We start from the raw sequence: 19,537 nt of genomic DNA on the forward strand, positions 1-19,537 counted from the left end.
TTTATGGTTATTTTTTATTTTATTTTATTTTATCATAGAGTTTCTAGAGATACGAGTTTCAAAAAAGCATTTATTCTCTTTTTAATCAAAAGTGTAAATAAAAATGTTAAACTTTGTTAAAGAATTTCATAGAAAGATATGTAAAAAAGTTATTAATAATTTCAATTTCTTTAATAATTTTGCACTCCCTCTATTCACTTTTACAGCACCATACTAAAAATATATTTTAATTTTATACTTCCACTTAAATATATCATGAGAATAATTTTATTTATTTATTTTAATCTTAATATTGAATATTTATTTTTCAAATAATTTTTCAAGTCGAGTGAAATTATACACCAATACTATTATAAATTAATCACTTTATTATTTTGTAAGAAGAATAAACAAAAGTGAACGAATAAAATATATATAAAACTTAATACCAAAAGAGATACAAGTATACATAGTGTTTGTATATATGAAATTATATGTTTGGTTTGTTATATTGCAAAATGCTAACTATACATTAGTCATATATATACCATCCATTATTCACGCTCATCTTCAGCATCTTTTATCCGCACTCAAATACATTTCGTTTGATGAGATTAGAGTGTATAAGAATAGTACTGAAATTATTATGCAAGATCGTTTCTCATGCGAGTTTAATTAGTTTGATCTATTAAAAACAATTATGTCTTTCACCATACTTATTTATGTATTAATAACCTAGTTCGCAATGTGTTGGTTATACACCTCCATAACACTGCTGAATAGAGTGTATGCTTAATACATATGTATTGCCTATGAATAAGCTGAAAACCCTACCAACCAAAGGATTAATTTAGTGTATTATGGACTTCTGACTTTAACCATTCTTATTCATGTATTACTATTGAAGTGTATAACTAATAATACATGTATTGGTTAAACATGGGTGGAAAATTCTCCCAAACAAATGATTAAATAATACCATGACTACTAAGTATATTACTTCTCCCCTAATACATCATATCAAAAGGCCCCTTACGATCATCCTTTTGTAAGCTTATACAGATAGGGGCTAAAGACTGCAACAGCTTTTCTTGAACCCAATCTTCCTACTCTTATGGGGAAACATTAACAATGGATGATTAGATGTTTGGTTGTAAGTCATTTGACACTAAACTTTTATATTCAGCTTTCACTATATATGTGGTTTGTATGTGATCCAGCATCAAAAAAGGAATAACAATTATTTGCTATATGATTGTATCTCAATACAGTAATGATTATATAGAATCTCCGTTGCTTTAATGAAAATAGACGTGTCAAAAACACACCTAAACTATTTTTTTTTTTTGGAGTTTCATACCTAAATTAATGGGAGTGCGAGGAAAATGTGTGGCTCCATCTAAACAATGAGAGAAGAAACAACACAAGATATGTGACTCCATGAGTAAATGAATGGATCTAGTTTCCCAGTATCAAAATTATGAATGTTCAAAACCAGCTATTTCCCATTTCCTGTAAGGAAATTCAAGTACAAAACAAAAATCATTTCAAGCTAAGAAAGAAAGCATCAGAGACACACTTGAGAACTAAAACAACCACAATTGATTGGTCAAATCCTTTCTACCTACTTAAGAAATAAGAATCTCAAAGATTCTGAGAAATAGTCTGTAAAATTTCTCACCTCTGCAGAGGATACAGTCATGCAATACTAAAATCTGCCATTACCTTTTTGGTCTAATTTAAAACCTTTTAAACCAGTAAAAGCTGTAACAGCAAGGGAAAATACAAGAATAAAAATAAACTAATCATTTCAATATGATGATTAGCCAACCATAAAACAAATTAAATTAACTAACTGAAAAGCAACATGAATAAGGCTGGCTTACACTTTGCAGGCAATGTCCATTGAAAATGACAATAACACTGGCCTTTTCCAAGTTACAAGAATCCATATGTGATCTGGTTCAGAATCAACCAAAAACTGATACAAGAGCAATTACATATTTCCTTTTATCATAATTTACAGTATACAACTAATACAGGTGCAGTTACATATTCAGATTCTGAGAAGAAAGCATCTCATTGATATCAGCTGATTTGAATAAAATTTCCAGTAACTGAAGGAAAAAAGAATGGATTCCTTCTCTGTAGACCTAGTAATAGTCTAATAGAATCTATTCTGTTGGTAATGATACTGTTGATCATGATCTGAATCTGGAGCGAAATTGTGTGATTCCAAGGAACTCCTGAGGCGCCAGCCCTCAGGTTCATTCAGGAACTGATTTGACTCTATATAACTCCGGAGACTCACAATCACTTTGACCAACTTTGCATCACCTCGATCTTTCAATGCAGTTAGAAAATCTCTAGCAATAATATCCAGCAGCTTTCTGAATTGTGTCTTATATCTTTTGTGTAGAGCAAAACCTGCCATCTGGTAACCAAGACATTTTCTTTTTAAGTCCCACCCACATTTCATCAACTTAAGAGGAGCTAATAAAGAGCTTTTTCAACTTACTTCAAGAAATGCCTGCAATGCAGCTGCGGTGTATAAATTTGCAGGGAAAACATTTAAGAATCTGGCTATCCATGCCCAACCTTCTCTGATCCCATGCAAGTTTTGGCAGCCGTCAACTTCAGTCTGCCATAAAATGCAGTTTACTACTAAATCAGTTACTATATGAAATGATTAAGGGAAAAAAGAGCAATTTTGGTCCCTGAAATATTGTGAGAGTTTTTGTCCTTGTACTATTGGCCTGAGCACATCTGACCTCCAATCAAACAAACTGAGCACTTTTAGTCCCATCACCAAATAAATTTAACAGGATTTCATATTCAACTAAAGGAAACTAATTTGGGATTCTGTCATTTCCATCAAACCTCAGGCAAAAGAAGCTCTGCACCAAGAACTCCCTTAACAAAATCACTATACGTAATATGCAGATATTAGTTTCACTAAGCTCAACCAAATGGCTTTGATCATTTCTGGCAGCATACATCTCTGCTCATAACCTGTAGTATTTGGTACTTAGTATTTAAAAAAAAGGCATCTTATGTCAAATATGTTTCCTGCTCTGATGAAGTTTGTTGTGTTTGTGGCCAATGATTCAGATAATAAACTTTCTATAACCATTTGGAATATTGTTGTATAACAGGATGATTTCAATTGAAACGGTCGTCGGGGTCGTGTCCTAGATCAATTATCGGGTCAGAAATTATTTTCCTAAAGAATATTTTCTTGTCTCAAGCCAAGAATAAAAGATATTTCCTAGGAAGTGTTTCTCATTCACCAACCAAACATTAAAAAATATTTTCTTAAAAATCCACTTATTTTCCAAGAAAACATTTTCTACGAAAACATTTTCCATCGGAAACATCTTCCTTCATACCAAACACACCCTAAAAGATGATGGGCACGAATTATGATGATTATATGTATATTTGGCATTCCCTTTATCATCAACTTGAAAGCATTGACGCATAGAAACTGCTGATGTCGCTGCTGACTGAAGTAGGAAGAATGGCCAAGTTGTTAGAGAAACTACAGAACCCAAATATGGTCTTTAGTGATGAAAAAAATTATATATGTCCGTTAGTAGAAGATAACATTTGTTAGTTCTAATGAGTGACTGGACAAAAATAGCACATTTTATTTCATTTGTCAGATATGCTCACACGAATAATCCAGGGCCTAATACCGGAATAAGCAATAACTCAGACCAAAACCGCTATTTTCCCAAAAGGAGTAAGATACATAAGAGAGAGCAACATAAGCATTGGGGATTTCTTGAGGATAAAGTAACAAATGTCTAAGCAACTGACCTGAACAAGTGCACCATATAATTTCATGCATGCACTTAAGCGATCCACATAACTATCAGTACTTTCTATCTTCCCATCTTCCTCTGCATAGCCAATAGCTTTGTAGTAAGCTTCTTTAGTCTGGAAGGCTGCCTGAAGTGAAAGAACAAATCAAAGTTATTACATGGAGGTAGCAAAATATGATGTGAACCATGGGATGAAGAAAGTTAACTAATGTCTGAGACAAGATCTGTTTTCAGCACTTACAGAAAGCAAAGTCATGCTCCAAGACAATCAAGTAAGAAAAATCCCAGAAAGGACAATAGTGGGATGTGTTGATGTCAAACAGGTAATACTAAGGTAAATACCAAGGTTGATTACCTCTGAGTACATAATGTACTTAGGAACTGTGTAAATGCAAACTTTGTTCAACTCAGCTATGAGAATTTCCATGGCAAGAGGGACCTGTGATGAAAAGCAAACCAATACGTAAGGATGGTAATCTATACATAGTTAGTACTTTCTGATCCGCACTCGTGATCTCTTTTCAAACACTAAGTTCTCTGTCCAAAATTAAACATTTTTATGTTGTTTAACATTCCTAGAGACCTTCTTATGGAATCAATACTACCTCTCAATTCCCTTCGGCTTTTTTAAATAAGTAAAGGCATTTTGTTAATAAAGGTTCAGTACGAAGCTAGTACCGAGACACAGTACAGCATCCAAATATCCTTCGGCTAGAAATTTCTGACTTCTATTTTAAATTCGAAAATATTTCCCTGTATTTTCCGCAGTTCACCTTTTGAGCTCAGGTATGAATATTGTCTTTGGATAGAAAGAATTTCTGTTTTTGGTGGTTTTAGGAAATTTCGCTTCCGGGTTTGAATTTAAATTTGTTTTTTGGTATAAGAAATCATCAAATTCCCAAGGGCTTGTTTGGTACGAGGGACAGGGGGATAACTAATCCCGGGATTAATTTTAGGATGACTTTATCCCATGTTTGGTTGGGATAAAATTGTGGCATAACTTATACCGGGATTAATTATCCCAGGATTGTAGTATTATTTTTATCCCACAGTGAGGGTGGGATTACAATCCTGAAATGACTAATCCTGTGATAACTTGTTCACCAACCAAATAAGCCCCAATAGGTTTAGAAGCCTTCAAATGGGTGAAAATTACAATCCCTTGAAAACATTGTGGAATAAAAAAAGAAACAGAGCATTAAGTGCAAACTGGAGAATGTGACAGCAATTAACCAATCAATGTACTAGAAGGGCAGTTTGCTTGACAATCCGTGGCCCCAATTTGTTTTGGTTCAGGAGAACATTGTTTAATGTAGAAAGTTACAATGAAAAAAAAGCACCCACAATGTGAAGTCATATGATATTCAATCTAGGATTGAGGCAAGATTGATTTTCGAGGGAGCATGTTGGTATTTACACCTTGCCAATGAAGGAACAAAAGAACTTCTATTGCTTTCTTTGCAGTTATTGATGTCAACCTCCTACTTATAAGACGAGAACTATCATGGGCCTATGATAGCAAGAAGACTAAGAACAATAACATAATTACCTTTGATGTAACATGGACAATTACACGACCATAAGCATAGACTGCACTGTTAAAGCTTCCTGTAGGCTTCACACACAGGGACACCACCTATAACAGTGAAAACCAGAATCACAGTAAATACCTTATATGTTTTACACAAAACTCCAACAGTAAAATATATTCAATATACACAACTCAACCGCTACATCAAGAACCTACAATTTTCTACAAGCATAAGCACATGCAAACCACAAATCCCCACCATCATCCCCGGCCCCTCCCGAAAAGAGGAAAGAATAATGAAAAAGAAGTAAAAGAACATCACAAGAGACACCGGAAGACGAAACCCCAGTTAAAGACCTAATTTAGGATTTTACCTTCTGTGCGAACATTGCAATGCTGATGGATTGTGGACATGTTGAACCACTAATTAGCTTGATTAATTCATCTGCTTTCACTCTGCATAGGTAAAAGTAGTATATACGTATCAAAGAGCAATATAGAGCTTCCACCTCTTTGAAGTTTATTCCCAAAAATGGTTTAAAAATGCACGTCAGAGCAACCAAAAGTGTGACTTAAATATGGAAGATAGATAATGATTTTTAAAAAAAAAAAAATCTAAGGAGATGGGGTTAATAATCCAAGAAATAAGTATCCAGATACCTGACATTTTCTTTTGAACCAGTGATAGTTCTGATTCGTCTGGCTATTTCCATTTCAAACTTTCGGTAAGCCTGTTAAGAACAGAGAATTTGTGTTGTAAACGGTAGAATATCAGAAATTACTTTACCCAAATTAACATCCTTAGGATCATAAATAGAAGTCCAGCCCAAAGCTCAGTATACTAGGATGGAACATCATATTTCCACACATCAAGCAACAGAAAAATGCATCTGATCAGATTCCAACTAAAGAAGCAAGTTTTTGATCATTACAGTCAAAAATCAAATTGCCAAAATTAAACAGCATTAATCAAACACATCAAGAAACAACATGACACATCTAGTAACGTTTCAATCAATTTCTAGAAAGAAGTTCTCCTACAGACCTAGAAGAGTGAGAACCAATTGGAAACAACTTCTCAACAATGAGCTCACAGTGGATGCACGTGGGAGGAGGTGCACAATGGAGGATAGAGGTCTCCAAAACCTACAGTGACCAGCGCACCACCATTTCTCTCTGTTTTGTAATTTCAGCTATAAGAAGATTCAAATGCACTTGTCAAAATCTCTCAATTAGTTTCCCAAACACGCAAGGATCGCATAATTAAATGTAAGAAGTTCTAAGAACTTGGACCAACCACTCCCAGAGCACAATTGGATTGGTTAATGATTATGTTAGCAGGGAAGAGTTAACTTTCAAAGTGAATACTTCCTCTGTTACATTATACATGAAATATGACACTATTTCACTGACCATGGAGTTTAAGATGTTAATTTGACTTTTTCTTTAGATAAATATTAGGAGCAGTGAAAGAAAATACCAAACCAGTAGTTGAAAACTTAGTCTGATACAGCAAATCACATCCATGTAATTCTAATAGTTAAATGGTTTTTTAAATTGTGAATGTAGAATACAGTAACATTATGAATAGAATGGTGTCACATATTTTGGGATATCCCATAAGGGAAAATACAATAGAGATTAGTAAAAAGGGCCTTCTTGACTAGTACACTTTGTTGATGCCCAACTATTTAGGAACCCCCATTCGCAAGCCTCTGCAAAGAACACTTCACTTTATGCAGCAAGAAACACAACAGTCCAATAAATCTGGATGAAATTTCAAATATTGATTCGCAAGGTTACCTTGTTTGAACCCAATCCCAGTGCTTCATTCTGCGCAGCTATTTCATTGTAAACGGACAATCTTTTCTCCTCCAGTTTTTGAGCATTTTCTGTCACCCTGATTGTATTTCCTGCTTATTGGAAATTGGAAAGTTGAAATCAAGGCATATATTTACAAGAACTAGAAACAGAAAGAAAAACAACAGTACATGTTTCATCTTGGCAGTTAGAGGTTAGGGTACCATACACTATCTGTTAAAGGATATAATCCAGTTTATTCAACCAGTTACAAAAGTTTTGCCAATAACTTTTCATAGTAGACTATGGTGAAAAAGCCCAAATAACCCCTTAAAATTAGGGTAGATTTGGTCCTTCATATATAATACTCTCAAGAGACATTACCAGAAAAGATAACACCCAAAGGCTAATGCTAAAAGAAATAAAGAATTAATGGGACTAATGGAACTAATGGTAAAGAGACAACACTGCAAAGGAAAATCCCTTAATAGAAGCCCAGGGTTAGAAAAAAGTTCACTCAACAGTTGCTGAGATTATCAAACTAGAGAATCATGTTTCTCCGCGCTATCTAACCAAAAGATATCTATTCTAAACACAGCACATGTATTAGCAAATTATAACTTATGGCGAGTGCATGCATACTTAATCGTTTGTTTTGCTATTAGTAATACTGTTTTTTGATAAAGGTAAAGATAGATCGATATTACTAGTATTACTATTATTATTATTTTGATGAAGTAATTGTTACATTGATTGGCATCAAGAAGATGCTGAAAACAGTACAGAGTAATTAGGGAAAGCTCCTAGATACAAAATCTACAGATAGAGCATTGAGCCATTCCCTAAATGAGAAAAAAATCTGGTTGTTAATCCAAAGACAGGGAGCTAATGAAATCTAATAGAGGAATAACATTAGATACAGGGGTTAAACTGCTCCAGCTGAAAAGAAACATCAAACAAAGAGAGAGATGAACTCTAACCAAATCAAATTTGAATGCACAGATACTCGATTCCAAGAGGAGGAAACTATTGAGGCTGATTTCTTGATATTTCTTTCACTAAAGGTTCTTTTTTATTTTAATCTATATAAAATCAAGTCAAAATATGTGTTAGTGTACATGTCACACATCCAACACATATATGGCCGTCAATGTTTCACTTTTTCTTTTTCTCACCCTTCACTTGAGTTTTTCTGGACTACTCTTTTGTTTTTGATTCAGTTTTTGTCCATATTGATCTCAGAAGGAGCGCCCTCTATCAGTCTCTTTGTTTTCTCTTTTTCTTCTGTGGCCATACTGGTAAAAAGAATTATTTTTTTTTGGATACTTTTAAGCTAGACTACTCCTATGAAAATAAAGGAAGTCCATTTTATTCAGTCAGCAGTAGCAATTACAGAACAATATCCAGAATAAAGATTGACATTTTTCTCTTATGAGATGATATAACAGAAAGGAAGGCAAGGTCAGTGAGATGATATCTTCATATCCATGTTTCTCCCTTCGAACAGATCAATCGACTTGCTGACGAACAATACAAACGATCTCTACCTCATCATGCACTCCATCCGCATTGGTTCTCATAAACTGGCAAAATGTATTGCATGGCCCTTGGCCACAGAGAAGTTTCACAGCTTCAAGGTGACTTGTGAAATGACACTGGTTTGTCAGAAACATATAATTGTTTTTTTGAGAATGTTCCATCAGACATGTATATACTGATCAGTCACCTGCTTAATGTCCAAAAGCATGGTGTGAACAGTTGAGACAGACAATCCCAGGTAGAACATTTCATTAGTATATTTTCTGGAGAGTTTTTGGACTTTATCTTCAGTTACTCTTTTCCATTAGCCTAATTCCCAGCTTTTAAGTTCAATTATCTTTTACATCAGTGAATAGCCTCCAATCAAGCCCTGGATCAAAAGTTCTCATTTTCTACAAAGTTAAAGGACTATTTATGTCCAACTCTATATATAAGGGATCCAAATAAATTTACCCATATGGCTTATAGTTAAACCACTGATTAGGTTTCTCTTCTCAGATTATGCATAGAGCATTTTGTTTAAGTAATTATTTATTTGAAATGATTGAGAAAAAATAAAAAGAAGAAGAGTAGGAGGACGGTCAAATACCTGTTGAATGTTTCTGCCCCTCAGATATGGGTCTCGCAGGCTGACTAGTGACATCCTTTGAAACCTTGCTAGCCTCTGGAGAAGCAGTCATCACTGACTCAGATGACTTCTTATCTGACGCAGCTGCAGCTTCTTTTGCTGCTTTTCTCTCAGCTTCCAGCGCGGCAGCTTTTTCCTTTTCAACTCTTTCAGCTTCCAGCCTAGCCTGCACCTAATGGAATGGAACTTATCATTACCCAAAAGGAGAAAATTAAATTACAAAACTGCTTCAATTCTTTCCAGAATCATTAAAACAAGTGGGAGTTGATAGTTCAGACAACTGCATTAGGCAACAGATGCAGCATGAGGGGGAGACAAATAAGCAGCCAGACTATACAAGAAAGCCAGGGATGCTAGAACCAGGGGAATGTGAGCATTAGCAATTACAGCAGTATGCCAAGGGAAAAAAACAATATCAATAAGTATTAAGTTATTAAATCACACAAGCATTATTACTTCCTTGTTTAGTGATAATTCTCACAAATATTTAACTTTGTAAAATCTCAAGAAATCACAAGACGGCAGGTGACAGAAATGCAATTGGATAATAGTCAAAAACACAAACCTTGGTTTCTGCTCTGATCCTTTCTTGCCGGGCTTTTTCTTCATGAAGAGCTTTTTCTTTCCTCTTGGCCTCTTCACGAGCTGCATCATCTCTTATTCTCCTTTCTTCAATTTGGGATCTGTGTTCGTGATCCCTTTGTACCGTAGTTAGGTGATCATCAAGGGCTTCTGCACTATACTAATATAATTAAGTCAAAAGTATATCCCCACTAAACTTAAAATGTAAGAACATGTAAATGGTGATTTAACTTCAAACTCTGAGTACTCCTAAGGATTATAGAGTGAACAAGAAACTTAAACGAAAAAGTTAATGGTTATCGGTTACAAAGTATGGTATCGTACTGAGAGTGCATTCCTCAACTGCTAACAAGGGTGTGCATGTAGTTTGTATAAATAATAACCACTTGCCATCAAAGTGACATGCTTACTGTAAGTGCCCTCTTCATATAGAAACCCGGCTCGCTGGATTATACCCCTGTATCTGTTTTACATCTTCATGTGTAATTTTCATGTCAACAAGAAAAGATGAACGCACTCACTTTCATTCCCAGCTAAACTACATTATTGCTGTGGTTCAAGATTAATTGTCAATCTATCATCCTTCATTGCATTATTCGTAAGTGAGTTCTTTACAAACCAGCTTCTATTTAAAAAATTGAGATTTGTTTGGCACGTTTTCAGCAGCCTTTTGTATTTAAAAAAAAAATTGCATATTCATTGGTACTAATTGCTAGAGCAAACGCTAAGTGAAATCTGCAGTATGGATAAAACCAATATTCTGATTTTAGTGGCCAGATAGTGAAATAGACAAGTTTTCCATCAGTTCCAGCAGACCACCTTTTGTAGTCGGCCAAGCTTCCTGCTTATTCATCTATTGGCATTGAATTAAACCCACTGAGAAACATCTATACCTTATACATCATTGAACATTGAGAAAAATGTTTAACCATGATGAATAAAGCTTAATGCAGAAACAAGCCTTTACTTGCAAAATAAGAATAATACACCTTACATTTTACGCTGGTATTGCATGTCGAATTTTCTGTTCATTTCCCTTTGAGCTTCAGTGTTTCTCTCAACTCGTTCTAGTATGGAGGCAAGCTTCTCACTTTCATCCGTCAACTCAGCTTCAAGTACTGATAGTTGATCTCTCATTTCCTCCTGTTGTAACATAGCAATAGAAAGAGATTGGGTTTAATATTTTATTTGTTTCCTAAGTGAAGCAAGGCTGGGGCATGGTCAGAGAAAGTTAACGAAGCAGATAACTTCAGTTACCAACCGCAATAGTAAGCTGATGGTCATGAGCAAACTCAGATAAAGCACATTCCACTAATCCCACTTTATCCATTAGATCATGTTGAAGTTCGATGTTTAGGCCTTCTTCAGATTGGTCGCTATCACTGAAACAACGTGAAAATTGCTGCACTAAGCCTTAATCAAGAATAAATAAAACGCAGATGCAATGCGGTGGCTTATGACTTGTTGTACAACATGAAGTCCATGAATTTAAGGAAGTATATGACTAAATGTAAGTTTATGCTGGAAGAAATAAGATGCAATGGATGTAATTTATTTTTAAAAACATTATGAGTATATGAGGTGATATTAAGTGCCCACGACCACCGCCACACACACACCTCCTCCTGATTGGATGAGTATGCCTAAACTGTTGGCTCAATAAGCAAGTGCTATAAACATGTAGCGGCTTCAACAGGCGTATGGCGAAGTAACTGTGAGACGTGTAACATGGGTAAGGGCATTCATGCAACATAATTTACACCTAGTTTCTCTGTTTCAATGGACATCCTCATATTCTTAGAGTCTTTAATATTTGCAATTATTGAGTAGTTACCTCAGGTAGATTTCGTGACAGGCAAACCGTTTTCCTCCCATAAGTAAATGATCACCAACTTCATGCTTAGTATCTCTGTCCATATCCTCCACGTCGTCATCAGACACTTGCATAACAAAGCCTCTCCGAGAATTATCCTTCGAAGCCGAGAGTTGTCTGAGCAAAGACAGATTAGAACAAAGTAGAGAACATTTGCTTTCCAGATGAAACAAAGAAGGTTGAGGTGATTTTCACATTACAAGTGCATACCGAGATTCTGTTTTCGTAAAAGGTATTGGAAATTTTGATGATGGATTGAGCTTCTTCTCAATCGAATTGAGCTCAACCAATAAAGCATCAAAGGTCCAATCAGGATTTGGATCCACGGTGACTCCATCAACACTTTTAGGCAACGGAAGTTGCAGTTTAACAGCACCCCTGTCCATAAACCAAACAATTACTTAAAATGTTGTAGTGTCAGAAACTGAAAATATGAACTTAAACGGTAACACATGAACCCTAGCATCAACATTTTCCTGGAGTATTACAAACGAAGAAAAAATGGATACACGAACAAATAGTAACTTACATTTTTTTTTTTGAATAAACTAGTTCTTCCCAAAACTAGTCTTGAAATTAAAATATAATTAATTAAATTACCTGCTATAATTGAAAAGGCAGAAGATGTAAAGATTATAATAGGAACACGCATAAGGGGAATCTGAAAACTAAACCCTAAGACCATCTCACCCTCTCTATTTTCCTTTTCTAACTATTTTATTATTATTTCTATTACTTTCTTATTAACATATTATTTTATATATAATATTATTAATTAAATATTTAATATTCATATTTCTTTTTAAATGTGATAATATTTTTAAAAATATATTATTTAATATATATAATTTTAGTTTTAAATTCATATATTCTTTTCATAATTTTCATCAATAATAAAATTTTATTATTAATTTTCCTTATAAAGAATACACAAAATTAAAATGGTAAGATAGAAAAATTAATTTAATACAAGATAACAATAAAATACATGACATAATAATTTTAATACAAGATAAAATACAATACATAACATAATAATTAATTCGCGATGAAACAAGAATAACGTTGAAAAGATGTGGAACATGCATTCAAAGTTTTGCAATTAATGCAAGACGGTAACGTTTTTGGATAAAGGAAGTGTTACATGATATAATCACTACATATATGGAAGCTTATATGGAAGATCAAATTGCCTCCTAAGATTAGTTGCTTCAGCTGGACTGCACTCCATGGAGCTTGCCTGACCCAAGACAACCTGACCAGAAGGAAGTTTCAGATGGCTACCAGATGTTATATGTGCAAGAAGGAAGCAGAAACACACAACCACCTATTTCTACAATGTCAAATAGCAGCAAACTTGTGGAGTATGTTTTTAGCTCTTTTTGGCCTCAAATGGGTCATGCCTCAGAATATCATGGATGTTGTAATAAACTGGGGTTGCTGGAAAGTTGATAACACCATCAAGAGAATCTGGAAGATGATATATGCAGCCATTTTTTGGAGTATCTGGAACGAAAGGAATAGAAGATACTTTGATGGAATATTAACTACCTACCAATCTTTAAAAGCTAACTGCCTCATGTTTTTGTATAGTTGGGTTTATTTATCCCCTCTATATTGCCCTGATTCATTTCTGAACCATGTCCGCTCCTTGATTCTCAATTAATAATGTAAAGGAGAGCGGACCTTTTGCTACTAAGCTTTTGTAACTATTATGCATCTACTTGATGCCTATAATAGAACTAATTACTTCATAAAAAAAAAGACTACATGTATTATACTTCACAGCGTGATAATTGATGACGTGATCTTAATGCACCGATTCAAGATGTCATAGAGGCTTCAATTGCAATGACTGAAATGGTGGTAGATGAAAATCTCTGATTTGAACAATTTTTAGCTAGACATAACAAAATTAAGGACAAAATGGTCAATTTGAACTCCGTAATGCATTGATAGAACATTTATAGGAGTGACGTAATAATATCAAAAATTGAGCATTTATGTAATGTTTATGTAATCGTATTTTACTTTTATTTGAATCTGTTCATTAATTTATATAATATATTTGTGCAATTTTATGGTATTTAAAAATTTAGAATAAAATATTATTTTTATTAAATAAAAATTTGAAAAAATAAAATTTTGTATCACATGAGAATTATATAAATAATTATCGGTAAAAAGAAATAAATGATTTGTATTATGAAATAGGAAAATAAGAATGAAATAGAAATTATTATATAATACTGAAATAGAAATTATTATATAATATTAAAGAGAGAGAGAAAAAATTATATTTTAGAGAGTAAAATAGAGAATGAGGTTGGAGTTGGTTGTTTAGAAAAATAGAGAACTCTATATTTGGAGAGTAAAATAGAGTATACGGTTGGAGATACCCTAAATAAGTAATGCAGACTAGAGCATGGATTGAGGGAACTTAAAAAGGAATGAGGCGGCATTGATTTTGAATAAGGTTTCCAACAACAACATAACCAATATAATCCCACAAGTGGGATCTAGAAAGGTTGGTGCATACACAGGCTTAGTAATAATATTGGGAGGAGCTTAAGAAGGAATAAGGAGGTATTGATTTCAAATAAGAGTTTCCAACAACAAGATACAAGTGTAATCTCATAAAGGTGGTGTGTACGCTGCCGTACCTCTACCTTGTGAAGGTAGAGATGTTGTTTCTGATAGACTCGGTTCAAGTAAAGCATATTAAAATCAAGCATGCAAAGAAAATATAATAGTGAAGAATTCATGCTAAAAATAAAGGAAAGGAGACCGGTAACAATAATACGGTAACCGATGCAAAGATAAGTCACCAATCCACAGCTAGGTAGCTACTTTTTTTGGTAAAGTAATTAAATCATATTAGAAAAGCATCAAGAAGATTTAAGGTTACAAGAGAACAAAAGAATTTGCTTCAAACAAAACATGAAGCAAACTTAGGCTTAAACCTGTGAAACAGCCAAAAGATTCCCTGAATATTCTACTCCTAAAGATGGGGAGCTAACAAAATCCAAAAAAGTTATCCACATTGTTTACTGGGGAAAGGAAGTGACAACTAAATTTGGCTTGTCTAATACTCTACAATGAATTCCATTTTTTGGCCATTACTTCTTCATTGTGTTTTAGTATATTCTTTTACGATATTCTGGTCTACAGTCAGACTTGGGGACATCATTTGCAGTACTTAACTTAGGTTTTCCAAATTCTTCATGAGCACAAATTGGTGGCTAAATGTTTTAAATGCTTATTTGGGTACCTCAAGTTGACTATCTCGGTCATGTCATTTCCAGCAAAGGTTTAGCAATTGACCCTTCTAAAATATCAGCTATCAGTTGTGGCCAATTCCAAGAAATGTTAAGAGGGTACGGAGTTTCTTAGGTTTTGCTGTTAAGCACCATGGCATAATTTCTAGTCCTTTGATTGATTTACTAAAAAAAAGCCTTTCAAGTGGGGAGATGCCGCACAACTGACATGTGAAACTTTGAAGGACAAGCGAAGTTGCACTCTAGTCTTGGTGTTACCAGACTTCACACAAGAATTTCACATGGAGACGGAAGTTTCTGGTGTCTGTGTGGGGCTGTCATGTCCTAGAGAGGCCATCCAATCACATTTTATAGCCAGAAGTTGTGTCCTAGAATGCATAAAGTTTCGACCTAACATTGTAAGATGTATGCTATTACTCAAGCAGTTGGTAAATGGAGGCAATATTTACTAGGATGGTGTTCCACAATTGTTACTGACCAACAACCACTCAAAACTCTGAAAGATCAAGTTATTTAGACGCCTGAGCAACAACAATGGTTAGGGAAGTTGGTTGGGTTTGATTTTCATATTGTCTATCGCCCTAGGAAGATTGACAAGGCCGCTGATGCACTCTCTCGACCTGTTGAGAAGACTATAAATGCCTTACCTATTTGAACTTTTGACTGAATTGACGAAATTTGAATGGCCCCAAATCCCATACTAAAATGTTTACCATTAAGTATGGCATTGAGCACCAAACTACTACCTACTCTGATTATGTCCTTCGAGAAGGGTTATTATTTTTCAAAGGAAGACTGGTTATCCCATATGATACCCCGTTATGCACCCGTCTATTAAAATAATTTCATTCTTCCCCTATTAGTGGGCATGCTTGGATCGCTCATACTTTTCGCCATCTCTCATCTAATTTTTATTAGAACTATATGCGGCGAGATGTGCAGTTTTTGTGACTATTTGCCAAGTGTGTCAACAAATGAAGGACCTGAATTGCAGCCCTGCAGGCTTTCTACAATCTCTGCCCATACCCAATGTGGAGTTTGAGAACATTGCTATGGACTTCATCACTTGCCTTCCGAGTTCTAAGGGCATTTTATTCCATTGCCATCCACATTGACAACACATTATGTGGCCTTAGCTTTTGTTGCTAATATCATTAAACTACATGGACCTCCACGAGTTATAGTAACTGACAGGGATCCGAGATTTCTTCACTCTATTTGGCAGGAAATTAATTGACTCCAAGACACCATTCTAGCTATGAGTACAACATATCACCCACAAACTGATGGCCATACAACCCTTGAATTAGTGCATTGAACATTATATGAGGTGTTTTGTTTTGGAGAGTCCTCACGAGTGGGTACCAATGCTACCTTGCGCCGAATTTCGATACTACACAACCTTTTATTCGTTTGCCGAAGTGATACCTTTTCAGGTATTGTATGGGCGTGAGCCTTCTACTATTCTTGTTGCGTGTCGGGCAGTGTTGCAAATGATTTAGTCGAGAAGTACAAGCTGAAGAGAGATGACGTTTTGGTGCTACTTAAGAACAACTTGTCCAAGGCTCAAACACGTATGAAATTATATGTTGACGCTTGTCGAACGAATTTGCAGTTGGAATTTGGGGATTGGTCATTTGTGAAGCTCAAGCCTTACAGGCAGATTTCCCTTAGTTTGCAGCACCAGCACAAACTCCATCGGAAGTACTTTGGTCCTTATCAAGTGCTGAACGAATTGGGTATGTTGCATACAAACTTTATCATCCAGCTGATGCACAAATTCATCTCGTCTTTCATATTTCTATGCTCAATAAATGTGTGGGAACACATGTTGAACAAGTCATACCCCTGATTCAAGTTCCTGTCAAAGATCAACATCAACCAAACCTTGAGGACAAGGTTCTTCATTGGGAGGGAAGCATTGATATGGATCAGCCAGCCCAAGTTGGTAGGGAAACTGAGAGTGGGCTCAGGACAATTAGGAAAAGCCAACGAATCAAACAGCCCAACAAAAAGCTACAAGACTATATCCTAGGCTAAAGGAAAGACAAGCACGTGAGAAGCATATGAGTGAGAAAAGTTGTTATATGCAAGAGTACTGCAAAGTAGCGGGGAAGGCAGAAGTGATAGCAACATTCTCTGAATTCTCATCTTATTTCTTCTTAGTTTTCTCACCCTCTTTTATCTTACTGTTTTAGTATTTTTCCTATTGTAATTATTTTTCTTTTGAGAGTTGAACTACCAGATTTCCTTTCTTTTATTTTTCTTCTTGAGTTTTCAGTTTAAGTATTGCTATTGTTTCTGTAATTAGGGTGAAATTTATTCCACCATAACTAATAGTAAATACAGAAGTTGACACATAATTACAAGGAAATTAGTCCAAGTAAAGCATTTTTACTTACTATATAATTAAATAGAGAAGGAAGCAAAAGTAACAGATACACTACTAAATAACTTTTGAAATTAATTCTAGAAAAAAAAACTCACATCAAGCAACTAAAAATCAATCAAGTACTTACACAGTACATCTTTTTCCTTTAGAAAGAGGATCAAAGTAGTTTTATCATGTAACGGTTCTGTATCTATCAAAGTCTACTAAACTAATCAGTACCAACTTCATATAAATAAAAAGAAAACCATTTCAACTACCATAATTAACAACTAGCAGACTGCACAGAATCAAGCTAAGGAAGCATGCAATGATTTAAATCTACCAAAAATCATTCACATCGACAGAACTAGGAGATTTTCGTATAGAGCTACAAGCACAGGGGAATATGGCTGGGTGGGTGAGTATTAATCAAAACTTAACACTAAATCACACCAGTAGCAAATGGTAACACAAACCAAAGAAAAATCATACCTGAAATAAATTTGAGAAGTCGAAACCTCGAAGCTTAACAGAGAAACAGGTGAAGTTGTGGAACTCGAACAATAACCCTCTCGATCCTGATTCTTGGAGTGTCCCCGTTGTCGAAGGCTTGTGTTGGAGAAGAGGAGAGGGGAGCCGGGTGATCTCAATTTCAACGAGGGGGAAGAGAGGGAGAGGAAGGTGTGGAGCTGGTGGTGTTTTAGAGGAATTGGGTGGTGGAGAGACTGAGGAGGTGCGGTGAGAGATCGGGTTAAGGGTCGATCCCATGGGTCAATTGGAAGAAAAAGAACACTTAACTTAAAAAAATGCTACTCTACGAGTGGCTGCTTACTTTCACACTCATGCTTGTAACTACCGTTTACTGTTTTGAATATATTTCCTCGTCTCTAATTACTTTTGATTGACAAATCAAGAAAGAATAATTTTTTTTATCTATTATATCATCAATTAAATGACTAATTAATTTTAAAAATGTCACGTCATAATTAATAGGGGTAATATGATAAATTTACTATGTCATTAATTATTTTCTTAATAAGTGTGTCAATTCAAAAGTGAACAAGTGAAAAGGGACGGAGGGAGTATATATATAAATTAGTAATTGAACAGGTTTTTCATGCTCCTCCTTGTAGGTATATGCATACTCTAATAATATTAAAGATGAAAACATCGTGATCTAATCATATAATATATAAAAGAAAATTTTAAGCCCGCCTACATGGCGCCACTACAAATCATAATTTACTTTCAATTTATTTATTTTTAATACTAGTCTTACACTTTCATTAAAAGTTGTGACTTTTATGAAAATATGCGACTTTAATGAAAATGTGCGACTTTAATGAAGAGTTCTGACTCTTATGAAAAATTGTTACTTTTATGAAATGTTGCGGCTTTTATGAAAAGTTGCGATTTTATGAAGAGATGCGACTTTAATGAAGAGTTGCGATTTTATAAAAAGTTATGACTTTTATGAAAGGTTGTAACCTTTCTGAAGGATTGCAACTTTCCAAATAGTTGTAACCTTTACGATAAGACATATATATATTTGTTTACACAACAATTTATTTTCTATAAATAGTGAGATTTCCTCTTATTTTAAAACAAGGAAAAAATTTAACCTCCTTTTCCTCTTCTTCTTTGCAATTAAATATTTGTATATTTTACTCATGTTGAGTGACTTAGTGACACTATTGCTTATGTTACAGATCTTGATATGTTTTTTTTACAATCATTAATTTATGTTTATATTATTATGGATAAATGATAAGATCTAATAATGTTCATTTTCCTTTACATTATTAATCTTTTATATAAGATAATCTAGAGTTTTAATTTTAGTGACTGATAGGTTTTAAGTATTTTTTTGATATATTCCGTGATATATATATTCATTACTCATCAAACTTATACTATTTAATTGCTCATCATAATACTTTGCTATAATTATCATTCGCAACTAACATTATACATTAATTACGTGGGCTGACTTCGAATTTGTATAATTAGTCACATTTGTATATTTATAATTCGCCAGGATATGCAAATACATATGTATAATGTACAATTATTTAACCTATATACATATAAAATTTACCTTTGTTCCACTCTCTGCCCTCTCTCACTCA

At 34.4% G+C, this 19,537-nt stretch overlaps 1 protein-coding gene across 6 annotated transcripts; it reads right to left on the reverse strand.

Annotated features, from left to right (window-relative positions):
* Positions 1–1,847: 1,847 nt before the first annotated feature.
* Positions 1,848–18,216, reverse strand: LOC107020958 (protein GLE1). Of its 6 annotated transcripts, XM_015221508.2 has the most exons (16): positions 17,901–18,216; positions 12,904–13,014; positions 11,970–12,137; positions 11,721–11,876; positions 11,148–11,268; positions 10,881–11,029; positions 9,870–10,041; positions 9,266–9,476; positions 7,141–7,250; positions 5,998–6,068; positions 5,712–5,793; positions 5,356–5,442; positions 4,162–4,245; positions 3,802–3,933; positions 2,498–2,620; positions 1,848–2,413 (listed from the first exon to the last, which is right to left on the reverse strand). In XM_015221508.2, coding segments are annotated over exons 2-16 (1,938 nt in total). In that variant the 5' UTR covers positions 12,906–13,014; positions 17,901–18,216; the 3' UTR covers positions 1,848–2,143. The 6 variants fall into 6 exon arrangements, with proteins under 6 accessions (XP_015076994.1, XP_015076995.1, XP_015076991.1 ...); XM_015221509.2 differs by lacking the exons at positions 12,904–13,014; positions 17,901–18,216 and adding an exon at positions 12,360–12,463; XM_015221505.2 differs by lacking the exons at positions 12,904–13,014; positions 17,901–18,216 and adding an exon at positions 12,289–12,375.
* Positions 18,217–19,537: the final 1,321 nt, after the last annotated feature.

The sequence above is a fragment of the Solanum pennellii genome, chromosome 5 (assembly GCF_001406875.1).
Source record: "Solanum pennellii chromosome 5, SPENNV200".
Lineage (NCBI taxonomy): Eukaryota > Viridiplantae > Streptophyta > Magnoliopsida > Solanales > Solanaceae > Solanum > Solanum pennellii.

Excerpts from the sequence above, each read along its gene's own strand:
- LOC107020958 (XM_027917233.1), bottom strand. Across the intron at positions 6,069-7,140 it reads TGGGATTGGGTTCAAACAAG|GCTTACCGAAAGTTTGAAAT; the intron begins GTAACCTTGCGA and ends TGTTCTTAACAG. Across the intron at positions 5,443-5,711 it reads TTGCAATGTTCGCACAGAAG|GTGGTGTCCCTGTGTGTGAA; the intron begins GTAAAATCCTAA and ends TCACTGTTATAG.